Source organism: Tauraco erythrolophus, chromosome 19, assembly GCF_009769465.1.
Source record: "Tauraco erythrolophus isolate bTauEry1 chromosome 19, bTauEry1.pri, whole genome shotgun sequence".
Classification (NCBI taxonomy): domain Eukaryota; kingdom Metazoa; phylum Chordata; class Aves; order Musophagiformes; family Musophagidae; genus Tauraco; species Tauraco erythrolophus.
Genome location: NC_141483.1, coordinates 13,469,749 through 13,495,735, shown reverse-complemented (window position 1 = coordinate 13,495,735; position 25,987 = coordinate 13,469,749). Strand labels below are relative to the sequence as shown.

The 25,987-nt window shown below is 46.5% G+C and overlaps 2 protein-coding genes across 2 annotated transcripts; one reads left to right on the top strand and one right to left on the bottom strand.

The window, feature by feature from the left end:
• The first annotated feature begins 283 nt into the window (after positions 1–283).
• MORN3 (MORN repeat containing 3) lies at positions 284–8,358 on the top strand. Its single transcript, XM_009977154.1, has 5 exons — positions 284–428; positions 1,103–1,260; positions 2,919–3,078; positions 5,669–5,853; positions 8,290–8,358. The coding sequence occupies exons 1-5, from the start codon at positions 284–286 to the stop codon at positions 8,356–8,358; spliced, it is 717 nt and encodes a 238-aa protein (XP_009975456.1).
• Positions 8,359–12,135: 3,777 nt separating this feature from the next.
• On the bottom strand, positions 12,136–25,411 carry LOC104371665 (calcium release-activated calcium channel protein 1). Its single transcript, XM_086623515.1, has 2 exons — positions 25,289–25,411; positions 12,136–13,130 (listed from the first exon to the last, which is right to left on the bottom strand). Exons 1-2 carry the CDS (start codon positions 25,400–25,402, stop codon positions 12,564–12,566), a joined length of 681 nt encoding a protein of 226 aa, XP_086479641.1. The 5' UTR covers positions 25,403–25,411; the 3' UTR covers positions 12,136–12,563.
• Between the last annotated feature and the right edge of the window lie 576 nt (positions 25,412–25,987).

The window sequence follows — 25,987 nt, the reverse complement described above, 5'->3', positions numbered from 1 at the left end:
CTGATGCCCACCACAGATGACCTGCTGAGACTTATTTAACATTTCCTAACAGGCCGGGCTATGCTATGAGCTTATTTTCAGATAGGGCTGGTTCGTAATTCTGTAATTTTTAGATACCTTCTGTTTGTTACATCTCTACTTTACCCCTCCAAAGCCAGACAACAATTACTGACTTGGCTGCTTATTAAAACCTAGCTCACAAATAGACTGTTCTGCCTGTACCTGCCTTAGTAATTAATTTATTGCTGACAATCATTTGTTTTCCTCTCCAGCCACAAACAATATGCCCATTATAAAATACCCCAGGGCTACAGAGCCTCTCTGGCATGAATGGGACAGGAAAGCACAGAAACATGGATTAAGACACACGGTCTATGCTGTAAATGGGGATCAGTATACTGGAGAATGGCTGGACAACTTGAAACATGGTAAGATGGATCATTTTGAGAAAAAATACTAAAATACCGATTTAGATGTTTTCACAAAAGTTCCTAGGGGCAGGGAGTGGTCAGCAGTTGCATATACTCCCGGAAGAGCATTCATTCAGGTATGATTATATATGTCTTTGGTGTACATCATGCAAAAACATACTCAGAAGTACTTCTCATGGGTTACTTGAAGAGCTTTTGCAGGCCCTCAGGGGCAATTACCCCAAATATCTAGATAATAGATGTTTAAAAACCCTCTGCAAACACAGCACACCGCAGTCAGCTCCATGCACCGGGATATGCCCTGGCTGCGCAGTCCCTGGAGCTCTTCGCCTCCTGACTTGGCCCTCAGAACAATAATTTATCCTCGAGTCGTGGCGAGTGCTGCAGGAGACAGAGCAGGGAAGGAGACCCTGACTGAGCCCTGAGCAGCTGGAGCAGGGCAGGCTTGTTTACAAGCAGTAAACCCAGATTCGAAAAGATTTAAGTGCGTTCAGCAAAGGCCACACAGGAAGTCCCTGATCAAGATTAATGATGCATCTGACTCGGGAAACTAAACTGAATCCCAGACATAAACCTGCCTCGCCTGGGACAGAGCTGTAGGAAGGCAGCTCCACACACCCTTCTCCTAACAACCACAATGGTCTCCCCGTTGTTCCTCGTTTGTTAAACAGGTAAAGGCACCCAGGTATGGAAATGCACCGGAGCCATTTATAGCGGTGACTGGAAGTTTGGGAAGCGGGATGGTTATGGCTCGTACAGCATTCCTGACCCCATAACCAAGGAGTACAAGAAGGTGTACACAGGCGGGTGGAAAAACGACAAAAAATGTGTAAGTGAGATGTCCTGTGCCTGCCTGTGGCAAGGCAGCATTCCCCGAAACACAGGGAAGAGTCAGGTGCACACATACAAAAAGGTCACTTAAAATACTGATTTTTCCAATACTGAGGCTGAATTGAAGGAGTCTGGGGAAGTGAACAGATGGAACAAGAAAATGAGAGCAAGAGCAAAAGCTCTGGTGTTTAAGCCCTCTCCCCCCACCCTCCCCAACCTCGCTGCTGCTGGTGTTACTCACTTCTCCATGTCAGATGCTGCAGGAGCTGTACCGTGTCCCACTGCTGGCAACAGGGAAGCAGCAGCATGACTCCAGATAGAAACTACGGGAACAAACCTTCCTCCAGGCTTAGGCTCTATTTAAATCTTAATTTAAACCTGCAGAAAGCTTCAAGAGTAAAAATCCATCTTTCATAAAAAGCCAAGCATGGCCAAAAGTGTCCCATCACCTGCTGTCTCCTCTCTGGAGAGGGACCCATCCCACCTATCTGCTGGTGACCAGGCTACAGCCCCGACGTCCCACCAGCTGCCACAGAGCAGCAATCGCTGTCTGGGCTCACCTGCAGCTCAGCCAAGCAGGATGAGAAGTTTCATATCCCGTGTCTTAACCCTCCCCACCCATCCCTTTCATTCCTTTCATCCTTGAAGCGGTCAGAGGAACCTGTATTATAAGCACTGCAGGAAAACACACCTTCTTCTGGGAGTTTTACAGCATATTAGGCAAATAACATGAATTCTTTTGGAAATTAAGCCTGTCACATAAATCACTGTTTTTTCTAAAGGAAACATAATGAGGAAGTCATCTGGTAAGAATGACTGCAATCTCACGCGCAAAATCCTTGTAGGAACGTTTTCTGATCTGCCAAAGGAAACCTTGTGCTCGCTTTTGTGTCTGCTCTTAAATTAAATTAATAACCTCTTACACTTCTAATTGGCATGCGGCTCTACGGCTCCAGTCTCTTGGAGGGAGCTTCCTCATGTTCTTTGAGGATATATCTTGGATGATTGAGCTTTTCTGAAAGATTTATGATGACATCCAAATATTACTAGAGTTTTTTTCCTCTTCCACAAAAGCCTCCTCTTTACATCCATGCAGTTTAATATAATTAATGCTCAGCAATATCAGTTCTTTCCAGAACGGATTTTATTTTTTGTTCAGGGATAAGTTAACGCCTTGTTCCTATGGGAAAACTCATTGGTAATATGTAAATATTTCTTACTGGTAATATGTAAATATTTCTTACTCCTACTGAGTTCCCCAGCCTGGGACACACTGGGCCGTAGGAAGCATCATCAGGGTTGAAAGGTATGAAATCCCCGTGTTGAGAGACAGGTCTTTTTTATGCTTTATATACCAGTAAAACCTGCTTTTTGCTAAATATCAGCAATGATGATCGTGTCAATAACAACACACTGAGATATAAGCCTGAGGTTTTGTTGTGGGAATAAAATAATTTGCCAAAAAAAAAAAAATCCCATACCATCACCTCGTGTTTCCTTCGACACAAGAACGGCCGCTGAGCTGGGCTGCCAGCAGCCACGTGTAAGAGTACTAAGCAAAGGAGTAGTGTATCAAGAAAGTAATATCCCAAAATAGAGCACTGACCCCTTTAGATACAGAGGCTCCTAACTGGCCATCTCTGTGCTGTCCTCCAGGGCTACGGGGTGACGTTTTACCCGGGTGGAGAGTGCTACGAGGGCGAGTGGAGCCGTGGGCTGCGGAGCGGCTGGGGACGGATGTACTACCAGGATGGCTCCATCTACGAGGGGCAGTGGCTGCAGGACCAGCCCGGCGGGCAGGGGATGCTGCAGCTGCGTAAGTACCGGCCACCCCCACCCAACGCCAGACCCTTGAGGGATCTGGTGTCGTGCTGCTCTCCGGGTGCCTCTGCCATCCAGATTTCTGGATGCTGCATTGCATCTCCCGCCGCAGCCTTGCGCCGTGGCTGCGGCTGCTCCATGCCGTCCCTCCCATCGTGGTTTGGGGCCGGAGGCAGCAAAGGCTGTGCAAGGGCTGGCGTTGGGCTGCTCAAGCCCACATGCCTGAAAGCTGATTTTTGCTGTGATTTACATTTAAATGACTAGGATGGTTAGGGTTGGAAATAATACACTGCTGGGTCAGAGAAGAGCAAATCTCTCTTTTCAAGCCAGGCACTTTGCCAGACATACTTTGTAACTGCTGCATACCAAAAAGGAGTACAATTTACAGAAAAGAAAAAAAAAAAGTCTTCTTTCTGAGTTCACTCCATCCCCTCTCTTACTTCCAACACTGGCTCACGTGGAGTGAACACGGGGGTTTCATTATACACGATCCCTTCCCAGAAATAACACCAAGCACGTTACGGATTGGGAACGTTGGGGCCAATCTCAGCATAAAAATAGAAATTTGGAAATTTTTCCCCTTAGTTTGCTTGGAATTTAACACGTTTTCCCCCAAATCCAAGAATCCAAATCCTTTGCAGCATAAGGCACTGCATTCCAGGAACATTTGAAGAAATATCTCCATATTATTATTCATCTATTCTATTTTTTTTGCTTGAAAGTGATCTCAAGGCTAGTAATTAGCTAAGCAAAGCAGCTGGGAGGAACAAGCACGACCTTCACTGCACACCACATGCACGACTGTGCTCTCTCTGCTGACTGTACAGTCACTTTGAACCGATGGCTCATCCGAATGATATCAGCACCCGCTCCCAGGGGTAACTCCTTCCCACTGATCTGCCTCACTCCCATCAAAGCCACCCTTGGCATTATCAACCGCTGACCCCTCAGGGCCGAGCCACAGCTGATGCCCTGTTTCAGAGCCTGGTTGCCTCCAGCGTAGCCTGCAACCGATTGCGAGCTGGATTCCTTTTGGTTAAAATTAGCCAGAGCAATTATTTCGTACCCACAAGCTTAATGTATTCAGCTCAGCCGCTGGAAGCGTGCCCATGTGCCGGCAGCTTTGCGATGGTGAAAGAAAAGGAGTTCTTCAGCAGAGGTCACGATGAGCTGCAGCTCAAGATTAAATTGCTTGTAGTGGCAGCGTGCCCGGCGAGGGTGAGCTTGGCTGGGAGCACCGTGCTGATTTGCCACCTCTGCTACAGCCTGTGGCCAAATGGCTTTTAAACCGGAGCATTGTGTGTCCGCAGAGACCTCAGCTGTGAGCAACACAGCCTCTGAGATGCCCTGAGAGGAGAGTGGATGGGAGCAGCAGGTGCCATGGTGCAGCCAGGTTGTTCAATGGCCCCTCCATCACAGCTGGGGCTGTGATTTTGGTGGTTCCTGTGTTGTCGGTGGCTATTGAGCAGAAGCCGAGCTGATCCCATCAGTGGGCAAGGCAGGTGGGCATCACAGATAAGCACACCACCAGAAGCAAGCTGAAGATAACCACCGCCACGGCTCCAACCTGTAAACCAGACCTTGCCTGAAGACCTCGGCAGCCATAGTCCCCAGAAGCACTTTTTGATTTTCCCTCTTCCCTTGCGGTGTTCTGGCAGTCCCCAGCTCCCTCTGCAGCACCAGGCAGGGTGCCCTGGTTATTTGGCCACCTCTTGCCACAAAGAACAGCAGAGTTCGGCTGAGACCCAGAGATATTTCCACTAAGTAACTTGGTCAGAAATCCCCATGGGTTTTTTTGGCTTAGAAACACTGTGTGTAGGAAAAGGGGACAGCAGAGGACTCTCCTAGTGACAGCGGGGTGGCCTGGACGTATCCCAGCCCCAACATCACAATGGGTATGATGCTCCTTCTCAACCAGCATCCCTGAACAAGGCTGCTCTCTTTCCCTTGCACCTCTGCTTTCCCTGATCGTGATTCCTGTAGCACAGAGCCCAAAAAAAACTCTCTAGACTTGCCGAAAGACGCCGGCAAGAGATGCAGTACAGCTGGAAAAACAGTCTGCAACCGATTGCCTGAACCATTCGGACACTCACAGCAATTCTTGCTGTGTAATTCATTGAGGAAAAACATAACTATGAGTAGTATTTGAAATCAAGATTATTTTGACTGGACAACGATCAGACAGTGCTGCTGTTCCTTGCCCAGACAAGCAAACCTCTTTGAGCCAGAGATCCTGTGTGATTTGTTGCAGTGACACATCCAAAACTTGTGTCCTATAATTTTTTCATGTTGTGAAGAGTGACTCAGCTACTAGTCTTACTCTGGGCTCACTCACACCGCGTATCAGCAAAAAATGAATATCACCAGGAGAAAAACAAAGCAGATGGACGCATTTCTTGTTCCAAGTGGGCAAGCATGGGCTCGTTCCACAGCCTTTTTTTCTCCCTCTGTGGCACAGCAAACCGAGAAAGCAGAATGACACACCATGCCACAGCCCCCCTCGAAATTACCAAGGATTAGTTTCGTTTGTAGCCCCTTAATGAAACGGTGCAAATTTCATGGTTTGTTCGTGTATTTAATTGCAGCAAATGAAAATCGATACGAAGGAGGCTGGAAAGATGGAAAGAAGCATGGCCCAGGGAAATTTTTCTACTTGAATAAGGGACAGCTGTTTGAAGGTATCTGGGCAGCGGATATACCAAAAAGTGGAATTCTGATTGACTTTGGCAGAGACAAAGCTCCTGCCCCTACTCAGTATCCAATCCCAAAGGTAATTGCTTGGAAATTTCGTTTTGCTAGTGATGTTTGCATTCATGAGCACTCAGGGCAGCTCTCCAGGTAGCATTTTGCTCTCCAGGAGATTACCCCCATGGGGTTCCCAGCTCATGGGGTGTGAGCTCAGAGTCTTGGGCCAGCAGTGTCCATAGGGACAAACAGCCTGTCCAGCCACCGCCGGAGCCTCCTAATCACCTACATCTGAAAAAATGCAGTTCTCATGCACCAAAACTGCTTAGAGACCTGAAGCAGCACAAAGGAAACTGGGACAATAGAGGCAGAGACAATAGTGGGATTTGCGTCAAAACCAAACGATTTCACTGAGCCAAACTGCTAAAGCTGACCGGACCCTACCGAAACCCGAGCAGCTGCAGCGCTAACATCCGCTGTTTCCTTCGCCCGGACCATCCGAGTCAGGGGCTCCTCCGTGTCCAGCGAGGCAGAGGGATGTGCACAGCAGGTGGGTGTCAGAGCTGACATGCTCTGCTCCCCTTTCCCCATAAGGCTGACGCAGGCTGCGGAGACAGAGCCAGTCCCTGTCTCCATCCCACAGACTCAGTGAGATGCACAATGAGGCACAGGGACACCTCGGGCCATCGGCCCGGCAGCTGCTGGGTCCTTGCACGTCACTCAGTGCAGGAGCCGCAGGATGGGAGAGCCTGTTCCCAACTCCATACCATCAGAGGACAGGGAATGGGGATCAGGAGGGAACAGATGTGGCTCCAAGTGACACAGCTGGCCAAGACTCTCAGCTTGAATCCCTGTGGTTTGCGCGCTGCACGTGTGAAACACAAAGGCACCACATTTCCAAAGGCTGGTTACTCCAGGATAGGGGCGGGGAAGCTCCTCTTTGTTTAGAGCCAGGCAGAACCACACTGGATAACCACAGCACATGGCTTTACTCCAGTAACACAGGGAATAGCATGGCCCCGTGGCAAGCAAAGCTACTCACCTTCCTCCTCTGCTCCAGGGACAGTCACTGCAAATGATATGGGGCACATACAGCACACTGAAGCATCTTTGCTTCCCTTAATTTTTCAAACCTGGTTTCTATAGCAAGGGACACCTTTGAGCACAGACATTTTTGACAAGCCAGTTAATCCTGTAATTACTAGGCACGCCCACGGCAGCACAGAATAACAAACACCAAATACTCACTAGGGAAAAATAATCTCAATTTTGCAAAATGAGTGAAAGGAGCAGTACTTCTGTAGCTAAAAATATTTACCTTACCAGGTTAGTCGAAGGTCACCCAAGAAAGGCCTCTCCAACATGGCAGCCCAACAGCCTGGGATGAACTGCCATTTCGCTACGGCAGGATGTTCAAGCCTGGCTGTTTATTTAACTCCCTGAAGACCGAGTTATGACCCAATTTTCTACTGCTCTATGAGCAAAAAGCAAGCATCGACTTCCACTGCCTTTATTGTGCTTTCTGGTGGAAGAGATTTATTGATCTCAGAATATGGAGGAAGTAAGAGATAAAAGGAGAAAAATTGACTTCAGATTTTCATAAGCCTTTTGCCAAATTACTGTCGCAAGCAGCTGTTAGAGAGAAGTAGATGTGGGGTGAGCGTTAGAAACTGCCAAAACCAGAGATGGACTAGTCAGCTTCGCCTGGCAAGAGGCTGGCAGTGATGGATTGAGCTGCTGCATGGGAGAAGCATCACTGTGTGCCTCCATCAGCAGATGAAAGGACAAAATGGTGGGAATGCACAGGACAGAAAATGGCTGAAAACTAGAGTGATTGTCAAAAGCTTTAAAGGAATCCAGAACGTAGATGATGGGGTTGCATCAAGGCAGAGTTTGAACAGTAACTGTGGAGATGGGGAAAGACACAACATGGTGGACTTGGGATATTTGCTGTTGTAATTAAGGAAGCTGAGGCTTCAAACAAAATAAATGAGGAAAAGACTGGATGTCTTCTGCCTGGGAGACCACCACACAAGACGTGAACCCCCCCGAAAACACGAGGACATAAAGCAGGTCCGAGGGAGATGACAAGTTCCTGGCAGGGCTCTGGCACTTCCCTCTCAAGAATCTGCATCCAGTTACATGCAGGTTACACGACTCCAGACTCCTATTTTCATGTGACCTTTGATGCTCACTTGGGTGACTGCAGTTACCTTTTAACACTAGAGGTGACACCCAACAGACCACAAATCAAAGCCAGTTTCATCTTGGAACATGTTTTGTTAAAGGAGAATCAGTGCACTCCACACAGAGCTATTTCAAGGACATGGAGTGACGTTCAACATGCTGATAAAATTAGGGAAGCGTAGCAATGTTTCGAAAACAGTAACTGAAAGGCTGCAGTATCAACTACAGCCCTGATACACGGGAGATTCTCTATTAATGCTCGAGTAATCAATACCCATAAAACCTTAAGCTCTTCAATTACACCACACAACTGATCTGTATTCTTTTTATTTAGATCGAACTAGCTGATCCAGATGGTGTTTTAGCAGAGGCCCAGGCGATGTTTGATGACAGCCAAAATTAATAACCGGATGCTGAAGAAAAAAAAAAGATGCAAGAACAGAACTGGATCTGGGTTACTTACTCATTTGAGCCTCAAATCCACACACTGTGGTGTATCGCGTCGTGGTCTGCCTCACTTTCCCCTCAAGGCTGCCCATGTATGCTTCACTCTCCAGATGGCTTTGCTCAGAGGCCTCCTCCCACCCCCCGTTATCTTGGAAAAGGAAGGAAAAAAAGAAGAAAAAAAAAAAGAAAAACCACAAGCAGCAAAATGCTGGAAGACAGGCACAGTGACTCTTTGCCCAGCTCCTCTGGCTTATTCCTCCTGTAAAGAATCACACTCCTCTTGATTTCAAGGTCTTTCACATCGCCTTAGAGAAGCAGCAGGGTTTCCGTTATATGCTATAAAAGCCCTAGAAAAGTACAGTCAACTAATTCTCCCCTCCCACTCCCCCCAAACTTAGCCTGATACATACCCGTGAACCAAGATGGCTTTCGAAGTTATAACAGATCATGTTTCAATTAATATTTTTATTAATCATAGAATGGTTCGGGTTGGAAGGCACCTCAAACATCATCTAGGTCCAACCCCCTGCCATGGGCAGGGACACCCTCCACTACACCAGGTTGCTCAAAGCCCCATCCAGCCTGGCCTTGAACACTTCCAGGGATGGGGCAGCCACAGCTTCTCTGGGCAACCTGGTCCAGTGCTTCTATCTAATCAAAATCTCCCGTCTTTCAGTTTAAAGCCATTGCCCCTTGTCTTATCACCATATATGCTTGTAAAAAGTCCCTCTCCAGCTTTCCTGTAGGCCCCCTTCATGTACTGGAAGACTGCTATAGGATCACCCCAGAGCCTTCTGCAGGCTGAACATCCCCAAACAACTTTACTTACTCTCCCTGTGCATTTTCCATAACCTGAGGCCGGTTCACCTCCCTAACCTGTAGCTCTGCTCCTTGGCCAGCCCACACACTGGACCCCCCAGCACCCAAAGGCGCTGCACCGGCTGCTCCGTTTCCACCCGACGCAAGGACCACGCAGAGCCACGGCGCGTCTGACCTGCGAGGTGCTGAGCCTCACCCGCGAGACCGAAGGAAAGCGGCCGGCGCAAAACAAGCCATGGAAGAGTGAGTCATTAGCTCACCGGATTTATACTGTGCTTCCCAGTATCACCTCTGATTTCCAGTTCATTTGGTCCCTCCTTTCTAGGCTGAAGGATAACCTACTTTTCCATTTAAGCACTCACAGAGAGTAACAAGACGACACGCTTAGTCCCAAGATTTCCCGGAGGAAAAGCCTGCCAACTACATTATATTCTTCCTACCTGCCCCTGTGAACAGGAAATTTTATCTTTGTTATATGACTGAAATGAGTAACTGAATATATTTAAGAGATCCTCGGAAATACAGTCAGGATTAGCACAATATAGCTGAAGAGATAAGGGATGTAAAGAAAATAAGTGCATTTTAGGCCTCTAGATAACAAATAATCAGCAACAATTGAGTATATTTTATTTCGTTAAAGTATTTTATATCTAAATAAGTGATACACAATAACCGATGTTTAAAATGCTTGAGGTAAATGCATAATACCATTAGTATAAATAAGGGATAAAACCCCCAAATTCTAAGTGCACTCTTGTTCAGATCCATGTGTTTGGGTCTGGTTACTGCCTCTGGCACAGAGTTATGAGACTGTGCCCAAGGTGTAACTTCACAACTGTTTCCACAGCTGGAAAGTGAGAAACATACTCGATAGCATGGTTTAAAGTGCAGAAAAGAGTCAGAAAAGCAGCTGTAATAACAGCGCCATTAGCTCAGAACCTGCCAGCTTGAGAAAGATAAAAATAAGGTTGTCCCACTAGCTTCTAATTCTGTATTTCTTAAACAAAACATAAAACCCCACGCTTCTCTGTCACTTTGGAAAAGAGCCACAAAATAAAAAGCAATTCAGCTACTTATCCAGGACAGCAAGTAATTTTACCAAATTAACTTGAGAAACTTCTTTCAGAACTTCCATTCAAAATAACATTGTAACTTTGAAACACACAATTTAGGGACAGAAGCCCAACAGCACCTTTCAACCATTTGCTCTAGTGTGACCACTGAGTCAGGTTTTCTGCCTTTACTGAGGGTTTTTAAGAGCCATTTTCCCAAGACAGGACTGGTTTTCTGGTAAAGGATGGGGAAATACACTTTGTGCCTACTACTAAGATGTGTTTTGGAATGCTGCTTCATTAATGCCTTTACTAACATAGTCCTTCCAGTGCTCCATGGACAGACACCTGTGGGACTGTAGTCACAATTCCCACCATTAGCAGACTTACACCAGTAACGGAACATGAAGCGTAACGTAACGGCAGAGCTACAGAAAACCCGATTTGGCATCTGTATGCCAGAAGGACTTGTGGGAATGGCAAAGCTGTTTTCTGCTTGTGAACCAAAACAACCCTGCAAGAATATCACCAAGAAAACGGGCCCAGCAGTCGTTTTTAATGGTTATTTTTCAGAATGCAAACGCACCACAGGTGACCTTGTCAACACTTTCCACTGCAGTGGTGCTGACATGAGCCATCACGCCCCTTCGCTTCACCAGGCTCCTTCAGCAGTGAACAGCCTCTGCCAGCCTCACTCTGTAGACACATCCTACGGTTTGTAAATACCTCGGGATAAGCTGAGATGGAGGTTGGGTGTGAGAGACCACGTTCAGCCCAGGCTCAGTCAGGTACAGCTCCACTGTACTGCCACGTTCACTCCTAACTTCAAAATCCCAGGTTTCTATTCCACAGCATTAGCTACAGTAGGGAGGTCAAGTTTTGTTCCGTTAAACCTGAAACCTGTTTCTGTTTGTGTTCAAAAAACATCTTTATCTTTTACCCATTAAAAGCCAAAGCTGCTCTATAGAAGAACTGCATTCCAAAAAAACCCACACTTCTAGACACAGCTAGAATTACTGAAGCAGCCCAGGACAACTGCTGCAATCCTTCTTAGACAAACCTCTTATCTGAGAGACCAAAGTTTTTGCTTACAGAGGAAATAAAAAAAAACATGACACAGTAGCTTCATTGTCAAACGTGTGTCCAAAAGTAAGCAGCAATATTAATTACAAATAACCTCCTTTCATAAATAAATCTACCTAGAGAAAAGTAGTCTTCCAGATTGTTTGGAAGCAAAAAATGCATAACAAGTTATTAAATACAACACTTCAGCAAGGAGAAGACTTTTTCTAAACAAGGAAGACCAAGGCATAGCTAATTACTTGGGAAGCCAATGCAGAGAAAGCACCTTTTGCTGCTTGTATCTGAGGATTTATTAAAAATATATTTTTATATAAAAGTATAAAATAATTACTATTTTGGCTTGGAAAAACACAGCAGTGGTTCTGACTTTCAAGTGAAAAAATTATCCAGTGTTAATTTCCACCTAGTTCCTTCTTTTTAAAAAAAACATTCCTCAATGGGAAACAGGCAAATCTATCTCTCCAGATAGTAAGTTCCAGCACGTGAGAACTTTAAAACCGTTATTGCTTTTATTTTCTTCCAAGGAAGAGTAGAGTACAGTCTCATTCCTACTCATGTGGCCATACCACATCGCGGTAAGACTAGTCATGGGTGTTTAGTGAGTTAGAAAATGGGTAACTGCCACAGGGAAAAAGGTGCTGGAGAAATCCGTAAAGTAATAATTACTTGGCAGCAAAACATACTGGGGAAAGTGGTGGGAAAGCTTTCACTTCTACCATCTGCCAGACCTTCTAGAGAGAACAGCGCTAGCACTGAAACCGAGTGCTAATTGCTGCATATCCCAAGTAATTTCTATCCTGCCATGCAATATGGATTGGACAAGCAGTAGCTTCTAGTAAATGCCAACATCAAATAAGAGAGGAAAAATACTTCTCTATCCATCCCTAAAAAATACCCAAATTTACAGTGTTATTTTCCATGTATTTATACAGCCACCATTCAGCATTAACAAGAAACAATCTAAACGGCACTCAAAAGAGGAGGGATGCACGTGCAGTGCAAGCACACCCCGCCATCTATTCCTTCAGATGTCAGAGAGCCAACATTTTATGAAAGGAACAAAGTTTTTTTTTCTCTCTAAAGGGTTGAAACAACATTTATGATCTCTCTTTAAACGGTAATCAACAGTTTGACCAGTTCATCCACTGGGGAGTCAACATAACAAGGCAGAAGCAGAATAGTGGGTTTATTTTCTGTAAGTACAGGTTTATGCAAAATGGGTAACAGCTGAGGAGATGGTATCACCTCTGTGATCCAGCTGATCCTGGAGCCGTGCAAATTCAGCGAGTTCATTCAATTCTTGAAATTGCCTGTCTGTTTTATGGCTCACCAGTGACCTGTAGAAGTGGACTGCAAACACAATGAAAATCAATCCAAAGGGAACCATAATAGACGTTGATGCAATGGCTGCTGCCTGTCCTGATGTGATGGTAGAACTGTTGCTCTGAAGCGGATTATCAGTTTTCTTCTTTAAAGGAAGAAACTTCACCCAACACAGTAGCACCACTTCTGCAAGAAAGAGCAAAGTCCCAATGACAGTAGAAAAGGCCCAAGCAAGCTCAATGTGCCGATGCATACGCTCGTGAGGAGATTCCTTCACAGAGTTGAGATTATGCACATTGCTAACAGCCTCTATATTTGGAAGAATGCAGGTACTTATCATGAGTGCAAAAAGGTGAACTGCAACAAGGACAGTAGTACAGGCACTGAAGGCTATCAAGAGGCCTTGAGGGTAGTCGTGTTCTGCGTCTAGCTGAACTTCTACCATAGCCACCTGAAAAGGAAAGAAGAGAGAGATGCAATTATCTATGTCGCAAACTATTTGACTATAGATTATTTTAAATTCAAATCCTGTTTCCAGAAGATCATCTGATTCAGACAAAATAATAGTCTGTATTTAAATTTCTCTTCATGTCAGTCTGCACCCTTTTCATTAGGTCCAAATTTAGGTCTGAGCTTTCACACAAAGGCCAACGTTTCCATACGTGCTGTTCCGTTGTAGAGCAAACCACCAGTATGCACAACAGCTATTAACGACACAATCACCTCGCCACCTTCCGCTCATCCCAACAAAACAGCTGAACTTTGCGATCAACAAACCTGGACTCGTAAAGTGAAACATCTCTTCTTTCCTGTGTTATATTGTAGAGACAGCTTGTGATCTTTCACTGTAGATTATAAACTTTGCTAGGCGTTAGGAAATGTTTTATGTTCCATACATAGAACAAATACCACATGCAGGCTTCTCAAGTAGGTATCTGTAACATGAAAGCAGCCTGACCGTCATGATCTTGGTCTTTTCTCCTTTGATATTTAAGTTCTGAAGAGCAGGAGCCCTTTGTTAGAAGGATTATCTAACAAAGAAGTGTGTTAGAAGGAGCCGGTAATGTGCTCTTGCGGCCCAGAAGGCCAACCGCGTCCTGGGCTGCATCAAGAGGAGCGTGGCCAGCAGGTCAAGGGAGGTGATTCTCCCCCTCTACTCTGCCCTCGTGAGACCTCACTTGGAGTACTGCGTCCAGTTCTGGAGTCCCCAACATAAGAAGGACATGGACCAGTTGGAGAGGGTCCAGAGGAGGGCCACGAAGATGATAAGAGGGCTGGAGCACCTTTCCTATGAGGACAGGCTGAAAGAGTTGGGGCTGTTCAGCCTGGAGAAGAGGAGGCTCCGGGGTGACCTTATAGCGGTCTTCCAGTACCTCAAGGGGGCCTACAGGAAAGATGGGGAGAGGCTGTTCAGGAGGGCCAGTTATGATAGGACAAGGGGTAATGGTTTTAAAATAGAGGGAGGTAGGTTCAGGTTGGATATTAGGAAAAAATTTTTTACTATGAGAGTGGTAGAACACTGGAACAGGTTGCCCAGAGAGGTGGTGGATGCTCCATCCCTGGAGACGTTCAAGGCCAGGTTGGACAAGGCCCTGAGCAACCTGATCTAGTTGGAGATATCCCTGTTCCTTGCAGGGGGGTTGGACTAGATGACCTTTGAAGGTCCCTTCCAGCCCTAACCATTCTATGATTCTATGATCTTTCCATGGGGCTCTCAGCTATATTCTATCACTCAAAATAAGTAGAGTCTACCAGACTCTAGAACACAGATTCAAAACATGAAAGTCTCCACAATGTCCATGGCAGCCAAACAGGCCTGTTAGTGGCTGGAGGAAAAACAGTAGTCTCCTAGAAAAGATAATATAGAGTGCTCCCAGACATCACTAGCTCCTCTGACTCTGGACGCTGTGTCTAGCCTCACCTCTGGGCAAGCACTGCTCTCTCTTGAAGATGCTCCACAGTCCAGCCCTCCCCTATCGTATGCAGCCAGGCCCTTCTATAAAGTCAGAACTCCAAGCACACTGCTGCTTAAGAAGCAGAAATCAGCATTAAATAACAGCACTAGGAAACTCAAACCCAGTTCAAATATTTTGATAAAAATAGATCTAGAATGCCTTTTAACAGTTTTCCAAACTGTCAGATTGTTTTAAGTACGTGCAATTGATGAGTGACATTAATTCCAGCAGCCCTCTTGAAAAATAATCTTTCCTGCTAAGTTGGCCTTTCAGACAAAACACAGTTCCAGAGTGGGTAATGCAGCCATGTCTCTATGCTTAGTGCTCTTTCCCGAAGGATCTCATTAAATACACAAAGTGTGTTTAGAACGCAGAGAGAAAAAACAATCTTAAACACAAACACACGTACACCATGTAAGGAAGACGCAGGGGCTGCCGCTGGGCACAGCTCAGGCTGACCCACACCAGTCCTTTCCGTGCCCTGGCTGCCCATTCCTGAGCCTTCCTGGAAACGACTCAACGGGCTAGCCCGGTGAAAGCCAGCCTGGCTAACCAGTGGTGATCTTCTGCTGGTGTAGCGAGCCGAGCCGCTTCTGCCATGCCTCTGATGCACAACGAGGCTGGCACAGCCCCACGCAACAGAGGGGGAAGCAGTTGTGCCAGGACCTCAGACTCTTGGCAGCACCCAGCTATGAGCTGAGCTCTTCTGTAACATACCAGTTTGCTCTCAAAAAAGACCATGAAACCAGTGCATACAACACAGTGCCTGAAATGAATTAGTTCAAGTGCCACCGACACACATTTAGCCCATTACCATATGGCGTTAATGGTCTGGACAGTACTTGGCCTATAGCACATGTTCAAACACCTCAATTTTCATCAAGCTGACACAAAGAAAATTTCGTGAAGTGTGGGTAACGTGGATGCAGGGAGACATGGAAACTAGGACCCAAAGAGGGCTGCAGAAACAGTAAGAATATTCAAACCTCACTATTTTGCAAGAGCTGAGCCAAGCTACACCTAGTCTGGGATCCCATCTTCTCACACTCCCAGAACCAGCATGTTCCAGGACACCAGGGCTCTTAACCGGTAATGCATCAAATGTATTAAGCCACCCGACGTTTTTGCTCAGGCGTGTTTCAACAGGCATTCAAGGCCACTTGCCAATATTTTAATTCCTTTATTGAAAGCTTTTATCGTCATAAACCTAACCACCCAGCCAACTAGCAGTTTCCAAGTGTTACAAGAAACTCGACACGAAATTATATTAATGCATATACAATTCTTGCTCGAAGATTTAAAAATACCATGTCTTAACCGTGGGAAACTTCACATTTGAGAGGATAAACATTTGGTCGTTGGGTCTCTCTTCTGCAGGATTGCTTGTTAAGTCCCATGTGCTCGTGGGATGTTGGGCTTCCTGTGTTTTTCACAGAACAATTGCGATCCTTCATCACTGAGGATTCGTTTTTGTACTCAGTGTTGTTTTCTTGTAAATTTTCTGGTGTATGCCTAGACTCAAAACCATCCAGCATTGCAAGACATTTTAATCCTTTATCCTGGTACTTAGTATGTTAAAATAACTATGACACTAAGGAGCTTCACAAGATGAAGACCTTCTTTTCTTTTAAGAACTGACATTTAATTCGCCAATTACTGAAGACATTTCAGATTTCCATTAATCAATGTCTCCATGTAATAATATCAAGCATCTGATTCTGAAGTTCAGTCAGACTCTTAATTTCAACGTACCAGCTGTCCTGGAGCTACTGCTCTCTTTCCATTTCAATGCAGCATCAAGAAGAAATATTTTCTTCCTCTTCTTAGCCTAGCCTGAGCTAAAAAGAAATGCTAAATAATTACATTTAATCTAAATGTACCTATTTCTGATTTGGCTATAATTGTATGCATGATCAAAACAAAATCTTGGAAGCAATCAGCTCAATTTAATTAGCACTCAGCTCCGTGCCTCCATAAGCACTGACAGAATCATAGGGACAGGACAACTAATTATTAAAAGGAGATGTCCAGACCAGGAATCCACGTTTTCCAGGGTTAAAAAGACTTAATTTTAACATTACTAGGTGTTTCCCTAAAAGAGTAACCCCAGAAGTACCTACAAACCATTATACACTGATGGGACGGCTTAAACCCGAGTTCGAGCTATGCAAGCAAGGCTCCAGTTTACATGGCTGACAAATACATTAACACAGACCTGCTTTGCACAGGAAGCTTGTTGGGTAGGTGGGCCCCAAATTATCTCCCAGAAGAGTTTTCTGAAATCCAGCAAGGTTGTAGCTGTTACAATTTACCCCACGAGCAGGAAGGGTGTAACTTCCTTCAGCTCAAATCATACTGTGGACTGACTTACTGTAATTTCAAGTGCACTCTCTCCGTAAGAATAATTGTGGATGGCATCAACACCACTTGAAAGGCAGCCTAAGTGCCAGTCTTCTAACGTGTGAAATAAGCCAGGGCTGAGCAGACACCACCACACACACTGCCAGTTATCGCTGGTCAGGGATGCTAACGAGGTGCGAGTAAGGCAGAGGAAGGGCGGTCGGCCATCCCACCCTTGAAGCCTCGTGTACACCTTCACATGGCTGAAAGCTGCAGGAGAGAGGCCTCATACTGCCAGACACCAAGGAGCAGGCAAGCTCCCAAAGGAGACTCCTAGAAAAGACCAGGACATCCCACGGAGGGTGCGTACCTGGGCCAGTTTCAGCACCTTCTCCCAACTCAGTCCCTCCCACAGTAGTTTTCACGCCAGCACAGCCCTGATGCTACATGCCAAGGGAGCCCGGCATTAGGAATGACATTTGAAGTTAAGTCATACTTGGCTCTCCTGCCAACAAGCAACATGACCTCCTGTCCACGGCTGGAACCAAAGGGAACTGGCTGCATCAACTGCTGGGCCAGGAAAGCTCCTACACCAAAGTGAATAACAAATGCTAAAGGGGAGTCAATATCCACCAGGTTTGAGAGAAAGCATCACAATTTACCCGCTTGGGAGACTAGAGTAGCTAGAAAAAAATACTTCTATTGATGCTGAAAGGATCACAGCTTTATAGGCTCAGCCCGCCAAAAGGTAAGTGTGAGACACCCCGACTTTGAACATTTAGGGTGTACTTAGAAGACAGACACATTAGGTGCAGCTCCACAATATGCTGACAACTCTTTGCAGACCACAAATTCTCCAAAAAAGGAACTCAGTGTTTTTCTTGAACCAAACAGTGACAAAACGTGACAGAAGCTGGAGAGTATGTGCATAAGAAACAAAAGACACAAGAGAGCTTCTCATGGGTTCACAGAGAGGACAGGAAAAAATTACACTGAAGCTCATTAGCTGGACAGAGACCCACCAGCAAAGAGAAAATGCACTAAAGCTGCAGTCGCGACCGACACTGGCGTTAGAAACACCCTGAAAGCAGGAGTGGGGAAAGCAACGCTCCTCTTTCCCATTCGTTCCGGATTAATAGAGGCTTCAGAACTCACTTCAAATGGAGACTTTGGGGGAGGCTGCCGGATGCAGAACGTCTGAAGGATTTCAAAGTCTACTGAAGTTGACAGAAAGTCTCCAGGCGAAGGCAGCAAAGCCTCCCTGTGCTCGCGCCTGGCAGAGTAACTCCAGCTTGACCCACGAGTGAAAAATCAGTTCATGTTTTCTGTCTCCTCCAACTGTCACGGAAGTTAATTTGGGAACGCTTTCACTAAAAACTAGCAGAAAAACTGCCAACTCTTTTCAATTGCAAGTTTCTGTTCTCTACTTCCTGGGCCAAGCTTGAGCCAGGCACCTAAAACAAAAAGCTCCATTTTTCATTATGAGGTCCTGTGCCTGTTTTCAAACACTGAAGCAGAGCACCAGTTCTCCTCTCCTTTGCTCATCCTGCTGTTTCAAAATGCCCAGATCACAACTGCACTTTCAAGGTAACACTTGCAAAAACAGGGCCGCCGTGAGCCCATCCGATACGATCCAAACCCATGCAAAGCCTGAACTCATAGGCACACGCTGATGTTCCCAAGTAGGAGGATGTTTTCCTGTGTCCTCTATTAGGTTTCTATGCTGGCTCAGAAGACAGGCCCCTCAGGGCAGGAACTGTCATGGATACCCGCACAACATCCAATACAACATGTTTCAGCACCTTCTCCTTCACTTTCAAAGCTTCTTTCAATACTTGCTGCATGATTTCTGCTGTGCAGCTACCACGCTGCAAGCATCCTGCCTTGCTGTATCATCACAGAATAACGTAGGCTGGGAGACACCTGAAGAGGTCATCTGGTCTAATCCATGGCTCAAAGAAGAGCTAACTTTAACTTCAGATCATCCTGCAGATACGACTGACAGATTTACGACAGCCCTTGACAAAGCTGTAAATCTGAAACACAGGTTCTGGACAAAATTAAAGGGCTCTTGTGACATTAGGATGCAGGACTGGAGTTCTCATAAGCCTAAAGAAGGTAGGCATTCAGATGCTTTCAAAGATAAATTAATTTGGGCACACAGTCATGTTAAGGCTTCCAACAGCCCTGGATTTCAGAGTCATGACAAACTGAATACTACCATATTGCAAAAAAAAAACCCAAAACAACAATTTGCTCTCTAGAAGAATCTGCATTTTGATTTTACTCAGCATTTAATATCCTGAAATAAGTTTATTTCTCTTGTACAAAATGCTTCCATGTCTTATTACATCAGACTGGCTTAAAAGAAGCTCCTGCTTTTAAATGATAAACCCCTGAATGCTCTGAAGGTTTCTATCCATACAAGAGCATTCACACAGTGCCTCTGACAAATACTGACTGCACTGCTTCGCAAGAAGTGAGCTGTGATACACTAATAAAACAATTTCCACCAGCAATAACAATTAATATAACACAACACAGCTGCAAACGAAGCTCATCTTGCTACTGAAATGCAGGATAAGCAACTGTCCTGCTTTGTCACTTGTTCATTTTTACCACAGCAGCAGGACAGAAATCAACAACTTGCTTCAAATTTCAGCGTTATTCCCCAGTTTTAAAAACTACTCGACAGTATGCTGGTTTTACTTAGGCTGGTTCTAATTCCAGCACAATGCAAGCTTGAAATTCAATTCTTGTTTTAAGACGGGGGTTTCTGAAATAAAAAGTATCCAAGGAAAAAAATATGATAGACAATGATCAGAAGGAAAACAAAAGAACTGTAGTACGAGCCACCCATGTAGCAGGTCATACTGACACTCAAGACTTTAAACAAAGGAAAAAAGGTAACTGCTCTTTGTTATCATGTGTAATAGCAACGGCCAACAGCAGTGAGCGGAGTATCTGAGAACTTTCTGACTTAACCACGGACTTCCATCTTTTTCAGAATCAGTAGCCACTGCTGTAGAGAAAAGGAAATAAAATGCCTTATCTCAAGTAAACCTGCATTATCTATGAGCTATTTATAGACTACTTCCTCTCCTCCCCTTCCCCACAAAGATAACTGAGCTCTGGTCAGCAGGAACACAACACGGGCTGGGAGCCTGCGTTGTAACTGCCATACCTCCTCTGAGGGTACCAAATACCAGCGGCAACACACGGCTGCGAGTCACTATTGAGTTCAGCATGCCATGGGCAGACAGTTTCAAAATGGAGAGAGCCACAGCTAATTCAAACTCCTCGCTGCCCACCACTAGATGCCTGATTTTAGTTAAGTATGTTCCGTAACCAGGGGGTTGCAGTCAACAACTGCTGATGGTCTGCGATGGGACACTGTAGATTTGTCTCCTGTGCCCCCAAGATGCTGCCTGACCAGCCCAGAGCTCCAACCACAAGTGCTCTTCTGTCCTCTGCATCGGACACAGTCAGACAAGAACGACAGAGCAAGAAACCAATCTTATGTATCTTACCAGGAGAAACGTATCAGTGCTACACCACCTTCACCTCGCTGGACCAACACACACCAAGGTAAAATTGGTGATCACTGAAATATTTCAATCACCACCTATCTGCAGAAATATTTCCTTACCTTCACTTGTTGCAGCTGGGACTAGACTACATCTAGTTATCCATATAGTTGCAAGTGACTCTTCATAGCACGCGCTACTCTTAGCAGGGAAAAAACCCACACACACATAGAAGTGGTTTCTCCAAGTCTTGAGGTTCATATCACAAGGTTATTTTAATAACAAATTCCATCCTCGACCCCATTGCTTGTCTACGTGTGGGACCACAAGGGAAAGTCAAGAATGAGATGGGTGTCATGGCATCACTGGAAATTAGCTCTCCTCTGGCCACCTGCTCAGCTCCCGAGTCGGTCGGTCTCTGTTCTCCTGACAGTACTGTTCACTCCCAGAGACAGAGGCACAGAGCCAGGCTCTCAGAGTGTCTGCCCCATTCATTACGAGTTACAAACAACTCATAGAAAGACTCTGTATGAGCCAGAATTTCACCAGAAATTAAAAAAGTCAAAATAACTATCTTATTACTGGTTTTATACGGAAAAGAATGTGAGCACTATTTACCCATTAGTCTAGAATCTTGACTCTCTGGATTACTATATGTTGCAGATTGGCAAAACACTAATATTTGCTAAAGCTAACACTGGAATACAAATACAGGATTTAATTTTATTTTGCTAGTAAACATGTAAAGGCAATACCCATATAATCAGAGTAATTGCATCTTGAGAAGGTAGTATCTCTACTTACACTAAATCTATTTAATAAGTACAAGGTTAATTAGACAGCACAGCAGGGAGAAGAAACAGCCGCTCAACATCACCTTTACATCCTCCAAACTATGGCAGCCACCTGCACTGCTGTAAGACAGAGAACGACGAGAGCCTGATGTACTCCACACTGCCTGCCTTGCTCTTCTGTAACCTCGAGACAGGGATGCTCAAAGGAGCAACAAAACTTTGCTTTCATGACTGGAACAGAAGAAATCTTTTATATGGAGGAAGATTCTTCAGAGCACGGTTCTAACCTATAAGTGCAATAGCGATATAATAAGATAAGTCGCGGCAGAAGGCACGAAACTGGGCCCGTAGAGCTTCCCTGAAGGTTACAAACCCTGCTGTTTCATGTTATTCCACCAGCAATCCAGTTAAATACAGCTAAAAGAACTTCTATGGAGAGATCATCTTAGCATTTAGAACCGCAGCATAACCATTACCAGACAAGGACTCTGGAGTATCTGCACCGCACCGACGGCAGCGGGGCCCTGGTCCCAGCCAGCATTACTTTGACATCAACTGTTATTACAAAATGAGTATCATAAATATTTATCAGTGCAGTCAGTCTTCTACAACCCACGACTGAAGCTGTCTTCAGAAGACCGCACTGGCTATACATCAAAGGCAAGAGCTGACAGTTCTTTGATGATATTGAGTATTTGAAGCCCATATATTACCATCCAGGCAATAGTCCAGCCAGCTCAAATCATTAGAGGTATTCAAAAGAAAACTCTGCTGTCTGCTAAGTAACATCCTCCAAATTCTAAATATAATGAAGTCAACCCTAGTGGTCATATAATTCAGACCCCTAATTTAGGCCCAGGTATTTTCACAGTGCTGTTAATTGTTGGAGGGAGGTGATGTTTTCAGTTTTCCAGTTTGGTGACTGTTGGGATTTAACAACTTTCCTATGATATTTGTGACTCCGGTATGGTGATGATGTCATACTACTGTGTTACAAAATGATGCTAACGAGTCAGCTTAATTGTTCAAACAGAAATAACCTGGCAGCAGCCTGTGCTCTTCATATTGCTACTGTAGGTGTGGATGAGCTAGTGCTTGCAATACTGGATATAATCTGCAAAATACTTCCAGCATTCAGATAAACTGGGTTAAGAAATAAACACAGATAAAGCCAGGCATAGAGGGGAAAAAAAAATAAATCATATATCAAGATCTGAGATATAACACAGAAGCCTCCATTAGCACAAGGAAGGAATATTCCGTTCTACACATACCCTATAATCTACAACTGATATTACTTGCTGGCCCCATAAATTGGAAAAGTGTACTAAACATGAGATAATAAACTTCATAGATTTCCTCTTAGCACTATGGCACTGGATGATAGCATCCATGGAAACCTGCACAAAGTACATGTTCAGGTTTACTCGTAGGAGCTTAGCTCCAACATCAGTTTGCAACTGTTTCTGAAGCAACACACAGCAGCAAATGATGTGTAACTCAAACAAAATTAATTGTAAACCACGTTTTTAATCAGTCTTCTCTGTGGAAGCCTAACACTTGTGTGTTTGAAACCTGGCTGAGCATTTCATACTCTACACGTCACTGATCTGGGCAATCTCTCGACTTTGGCATGCACCGTTTAACCAGATAGCCGTGGCCAATCTTGAGGGGAAAAAACTCTGCAAAATGGCTGCAGTGCAGTTATACACAAAATCAGCCCAAAATGCAGTAACAGTTTAGCGGGGATAAACTTAGCTCATACTAGAAGACGCAGGTACTGTTTAATTAAAGAGCAGCAAGGATCAACGGAGCTGGCACGGAAAGGAGCACATTCCACTCCTGACAATTCCCATCAATTAGTTGGGTGGTCCTGGATGTGTCATTTAGGCTCTTTCTTCCTTGTATCGATACTTGATATTCAAAAGAAACCTAAAAATACTTGAAAGTTAAGTCAGCTCTTCTGAAAATAGGAAGTCTCAGCTAGAGGACTCTGTCATAGCAAAACCAACGAGGCTACAAGATGATTTCCAGTGTAACCTTGTATAAAGGGAAAAAAAAGTGGTATTTTTTTAACTTCCAGAAAATTAAAATACGATGAAAGTTCACATGTAACATTCCTGGCAACTACAGATTTTGTTAATCGGAACAAAGTGGCTTTTTCCTGAAATACCCTAAACAACACAACTTCAAAAGCAGCAGTTTTCAACTGCAGGACACTGAACTTCTAGAGCTCTTCGAGAGAATCAAAAAAGAAGCAGAAGCCGCCTCACCTCATACATCCATGGGATTGTGAGGGTCCACATAGCATAGATTTAGAGAAAGGCCAAAGGGATTTAAGAGATTAAGCATGACTTCTAAAGAATAGTATTTTACTAATGCAGATACAACCTTCCTTAGATCAAAATCTCGAAGAATCAACAAACTACATTTTTTTTTCCATGCTTGCCCTCTCCATGTAAAAGCCTGGCTCAAGAAACCACCCTGCCAAACTGCTCGGACACAGGAGAACCGGTGTGCGACAGAAAACTCCTTAGAGCAGCGGAGCATGAGCTCCCAGCCCCATGCACGTTCTCCAAGGAGAACCAACTCGAACATGCCGCTGCACCAACACAGTTGCCTGTCAGTCAAACGAACAGCAGTCCCCCACCACCCCTCAAGAGTTGCAGGCTGTTTTTAGCCGTCCAAGGAGGCCAGTGACATTTATCTGACCGTCAGAAGGCTGCTGCAGGCCGGCTGCTACGTTTTCAAACAGCATCCTCTAATTAGAACAATGGCTCTCGAGGCGAGTATCTCTTACGGCTGAAAATACCTTGTTAAAAGCGGGGCAAAAATCAAAACGAAGCAAGTCAGAGCTGAACAATTCGGTATTTACAGCTATGAAGCCTTTTTAACACAGATGAATAAAGGGGATGACTGCAGAGTTGGCAGCTCAGTACCTTACAGGACTGGACGTATGAAGCCTCTAAGTACCATATTATAGAGTTTTCATTTGAGACAATTAGGATCACTAGGCTACGTTTCTACATCAAACACGAAAGCAAAAAAAACATACTAACAAAAAAGAGGTTTCTAAAACATACACAAAACTCCAGACTATGCAACACGCAAAATGTCCTTTAAGAAAAAAAAAAAAAAGAAACATCGCAACTGAAAATGACTAACGATGGATGCAACGAGCCGGAGGGACACCAGCGGCTTTAATCAGTTACTTTTCCTAATTTATCTAAAAACAGCTCGAGCGCAACACCCGCCCGCGGATCCGTTCGCACCACGCGCGCGGCTGCGGTGCGGGACGCGGTGCGGGAGCGCAAAGCGCCGCGGCCGGGCAGAGTCCCCCCGGCTCCGTGCGCAGCTCTTGACACCCGAGCGCGAATCGAAGTGAAACACCGAAAAAAACCCGTCCTAAACGCCACATTTACGGCACCCTCCGGTGTCTCCTATGAGAGCAGGCGGCAGGCAGGTCCCGCCGAGCGTGTTTTTGGCACGCCGAGCATCCTCCGCACCAAGAATGAGCAACGAGAAAAAAAAAAAAAACAAACCAGCACGAGGCACCGGAGCTATGTGGCGAAGATAAAAGCCACGAGGCAGCTTTTCACTCGCGGCATGACAGCTCTCCACAGAAAAACACCTACCGACGCCGGCCCCCGGGCTCCAGCGGCCCCAGCTCGCCGCTCCCGGGGACGCCCCCGCGCCGCCTCCTCCCCGGCCCGGCCGGCGCGCTGACCCCGGCTGCCCGGAGGCCGGGCGCTCTGGGGAAGAGGTGCCAGGGCCCGCCCCACCGCCCGCCACCCCGGGGTGCCACAAGCCGCCCCGGGGGCTGCGCTCGGCCCCGTTCCCGCGCCGCCGCCAGCCTCAGAGGAGGCGGCGAGTTGTCCGGTCAGAAAAAGGAGAAGCGGCCGCACCGCTCCCCGTACCCGGCTCTCTGCTGCCGGGGAGGCCGCGGACCGCCTGCCAGCGCCCCCCGGCCGCCGGGGGAGGCCGGTCGCTCACCATGGCGAAGCCGGAGAGCAGCGCGGAGGTGCGGCTGGAGGCTTTCAGCTTGGCGCGGCTCAGGTAGAGCTTCCGCCAGGACAGCGCCTGCATCGAGTGCTCGTTCAGGCTCATGGGCTCCGGGCGGCGGGCGGAGGAGCGGAGCGAAGCGGGAAGCACAGGGCGGCAGCGACGGCTCCTTCTCCTTCCGGCGGCAGAGCGAGGCAGCCGCTGCGCTAACACCCCATGGCGCCCGGCGGCAGCTCCTGCCGCTGCCGGGGCCGCGCCTGCCGCTGCGAGCCTGCGCGCCGCCGCGCGCCCGGCCCCGCCCCGTCGCCGCCTCATTGGGCGGCCCGGCTCGGCCCCGCCCGCAGCCCCGCCCCTCCGCGGCCGCTTCCCGGCAGCCCTCGAGGGAGCCCGGGGGCGGGCGGCCGTCGCGCCCCAGAGGCCGCTTCCCGCCTCCCCTGAGGGGAGGGCGGCTGCGCGCTGAGGGGGCGCGGCCGGCAGCCATGAGCGGGGCCTGCCTGTGCGGTGCGACCTCGTTCCCCCCCCTCAGCGGGTCCGTGGGGAGCCGAACCCCTGCGGCACGGCCTGCGGGCGGCTGCGGCAGCGGGGCGGGTGAGCGGCCTCGGGTTGGAGCGCAGCTGACGGGAAGCTGTAGGCTCTCGGTCGGTTTTGTACAGCTCTGCCCGGCGGTGGGTGCCCCTCTGCTCGGGGCAC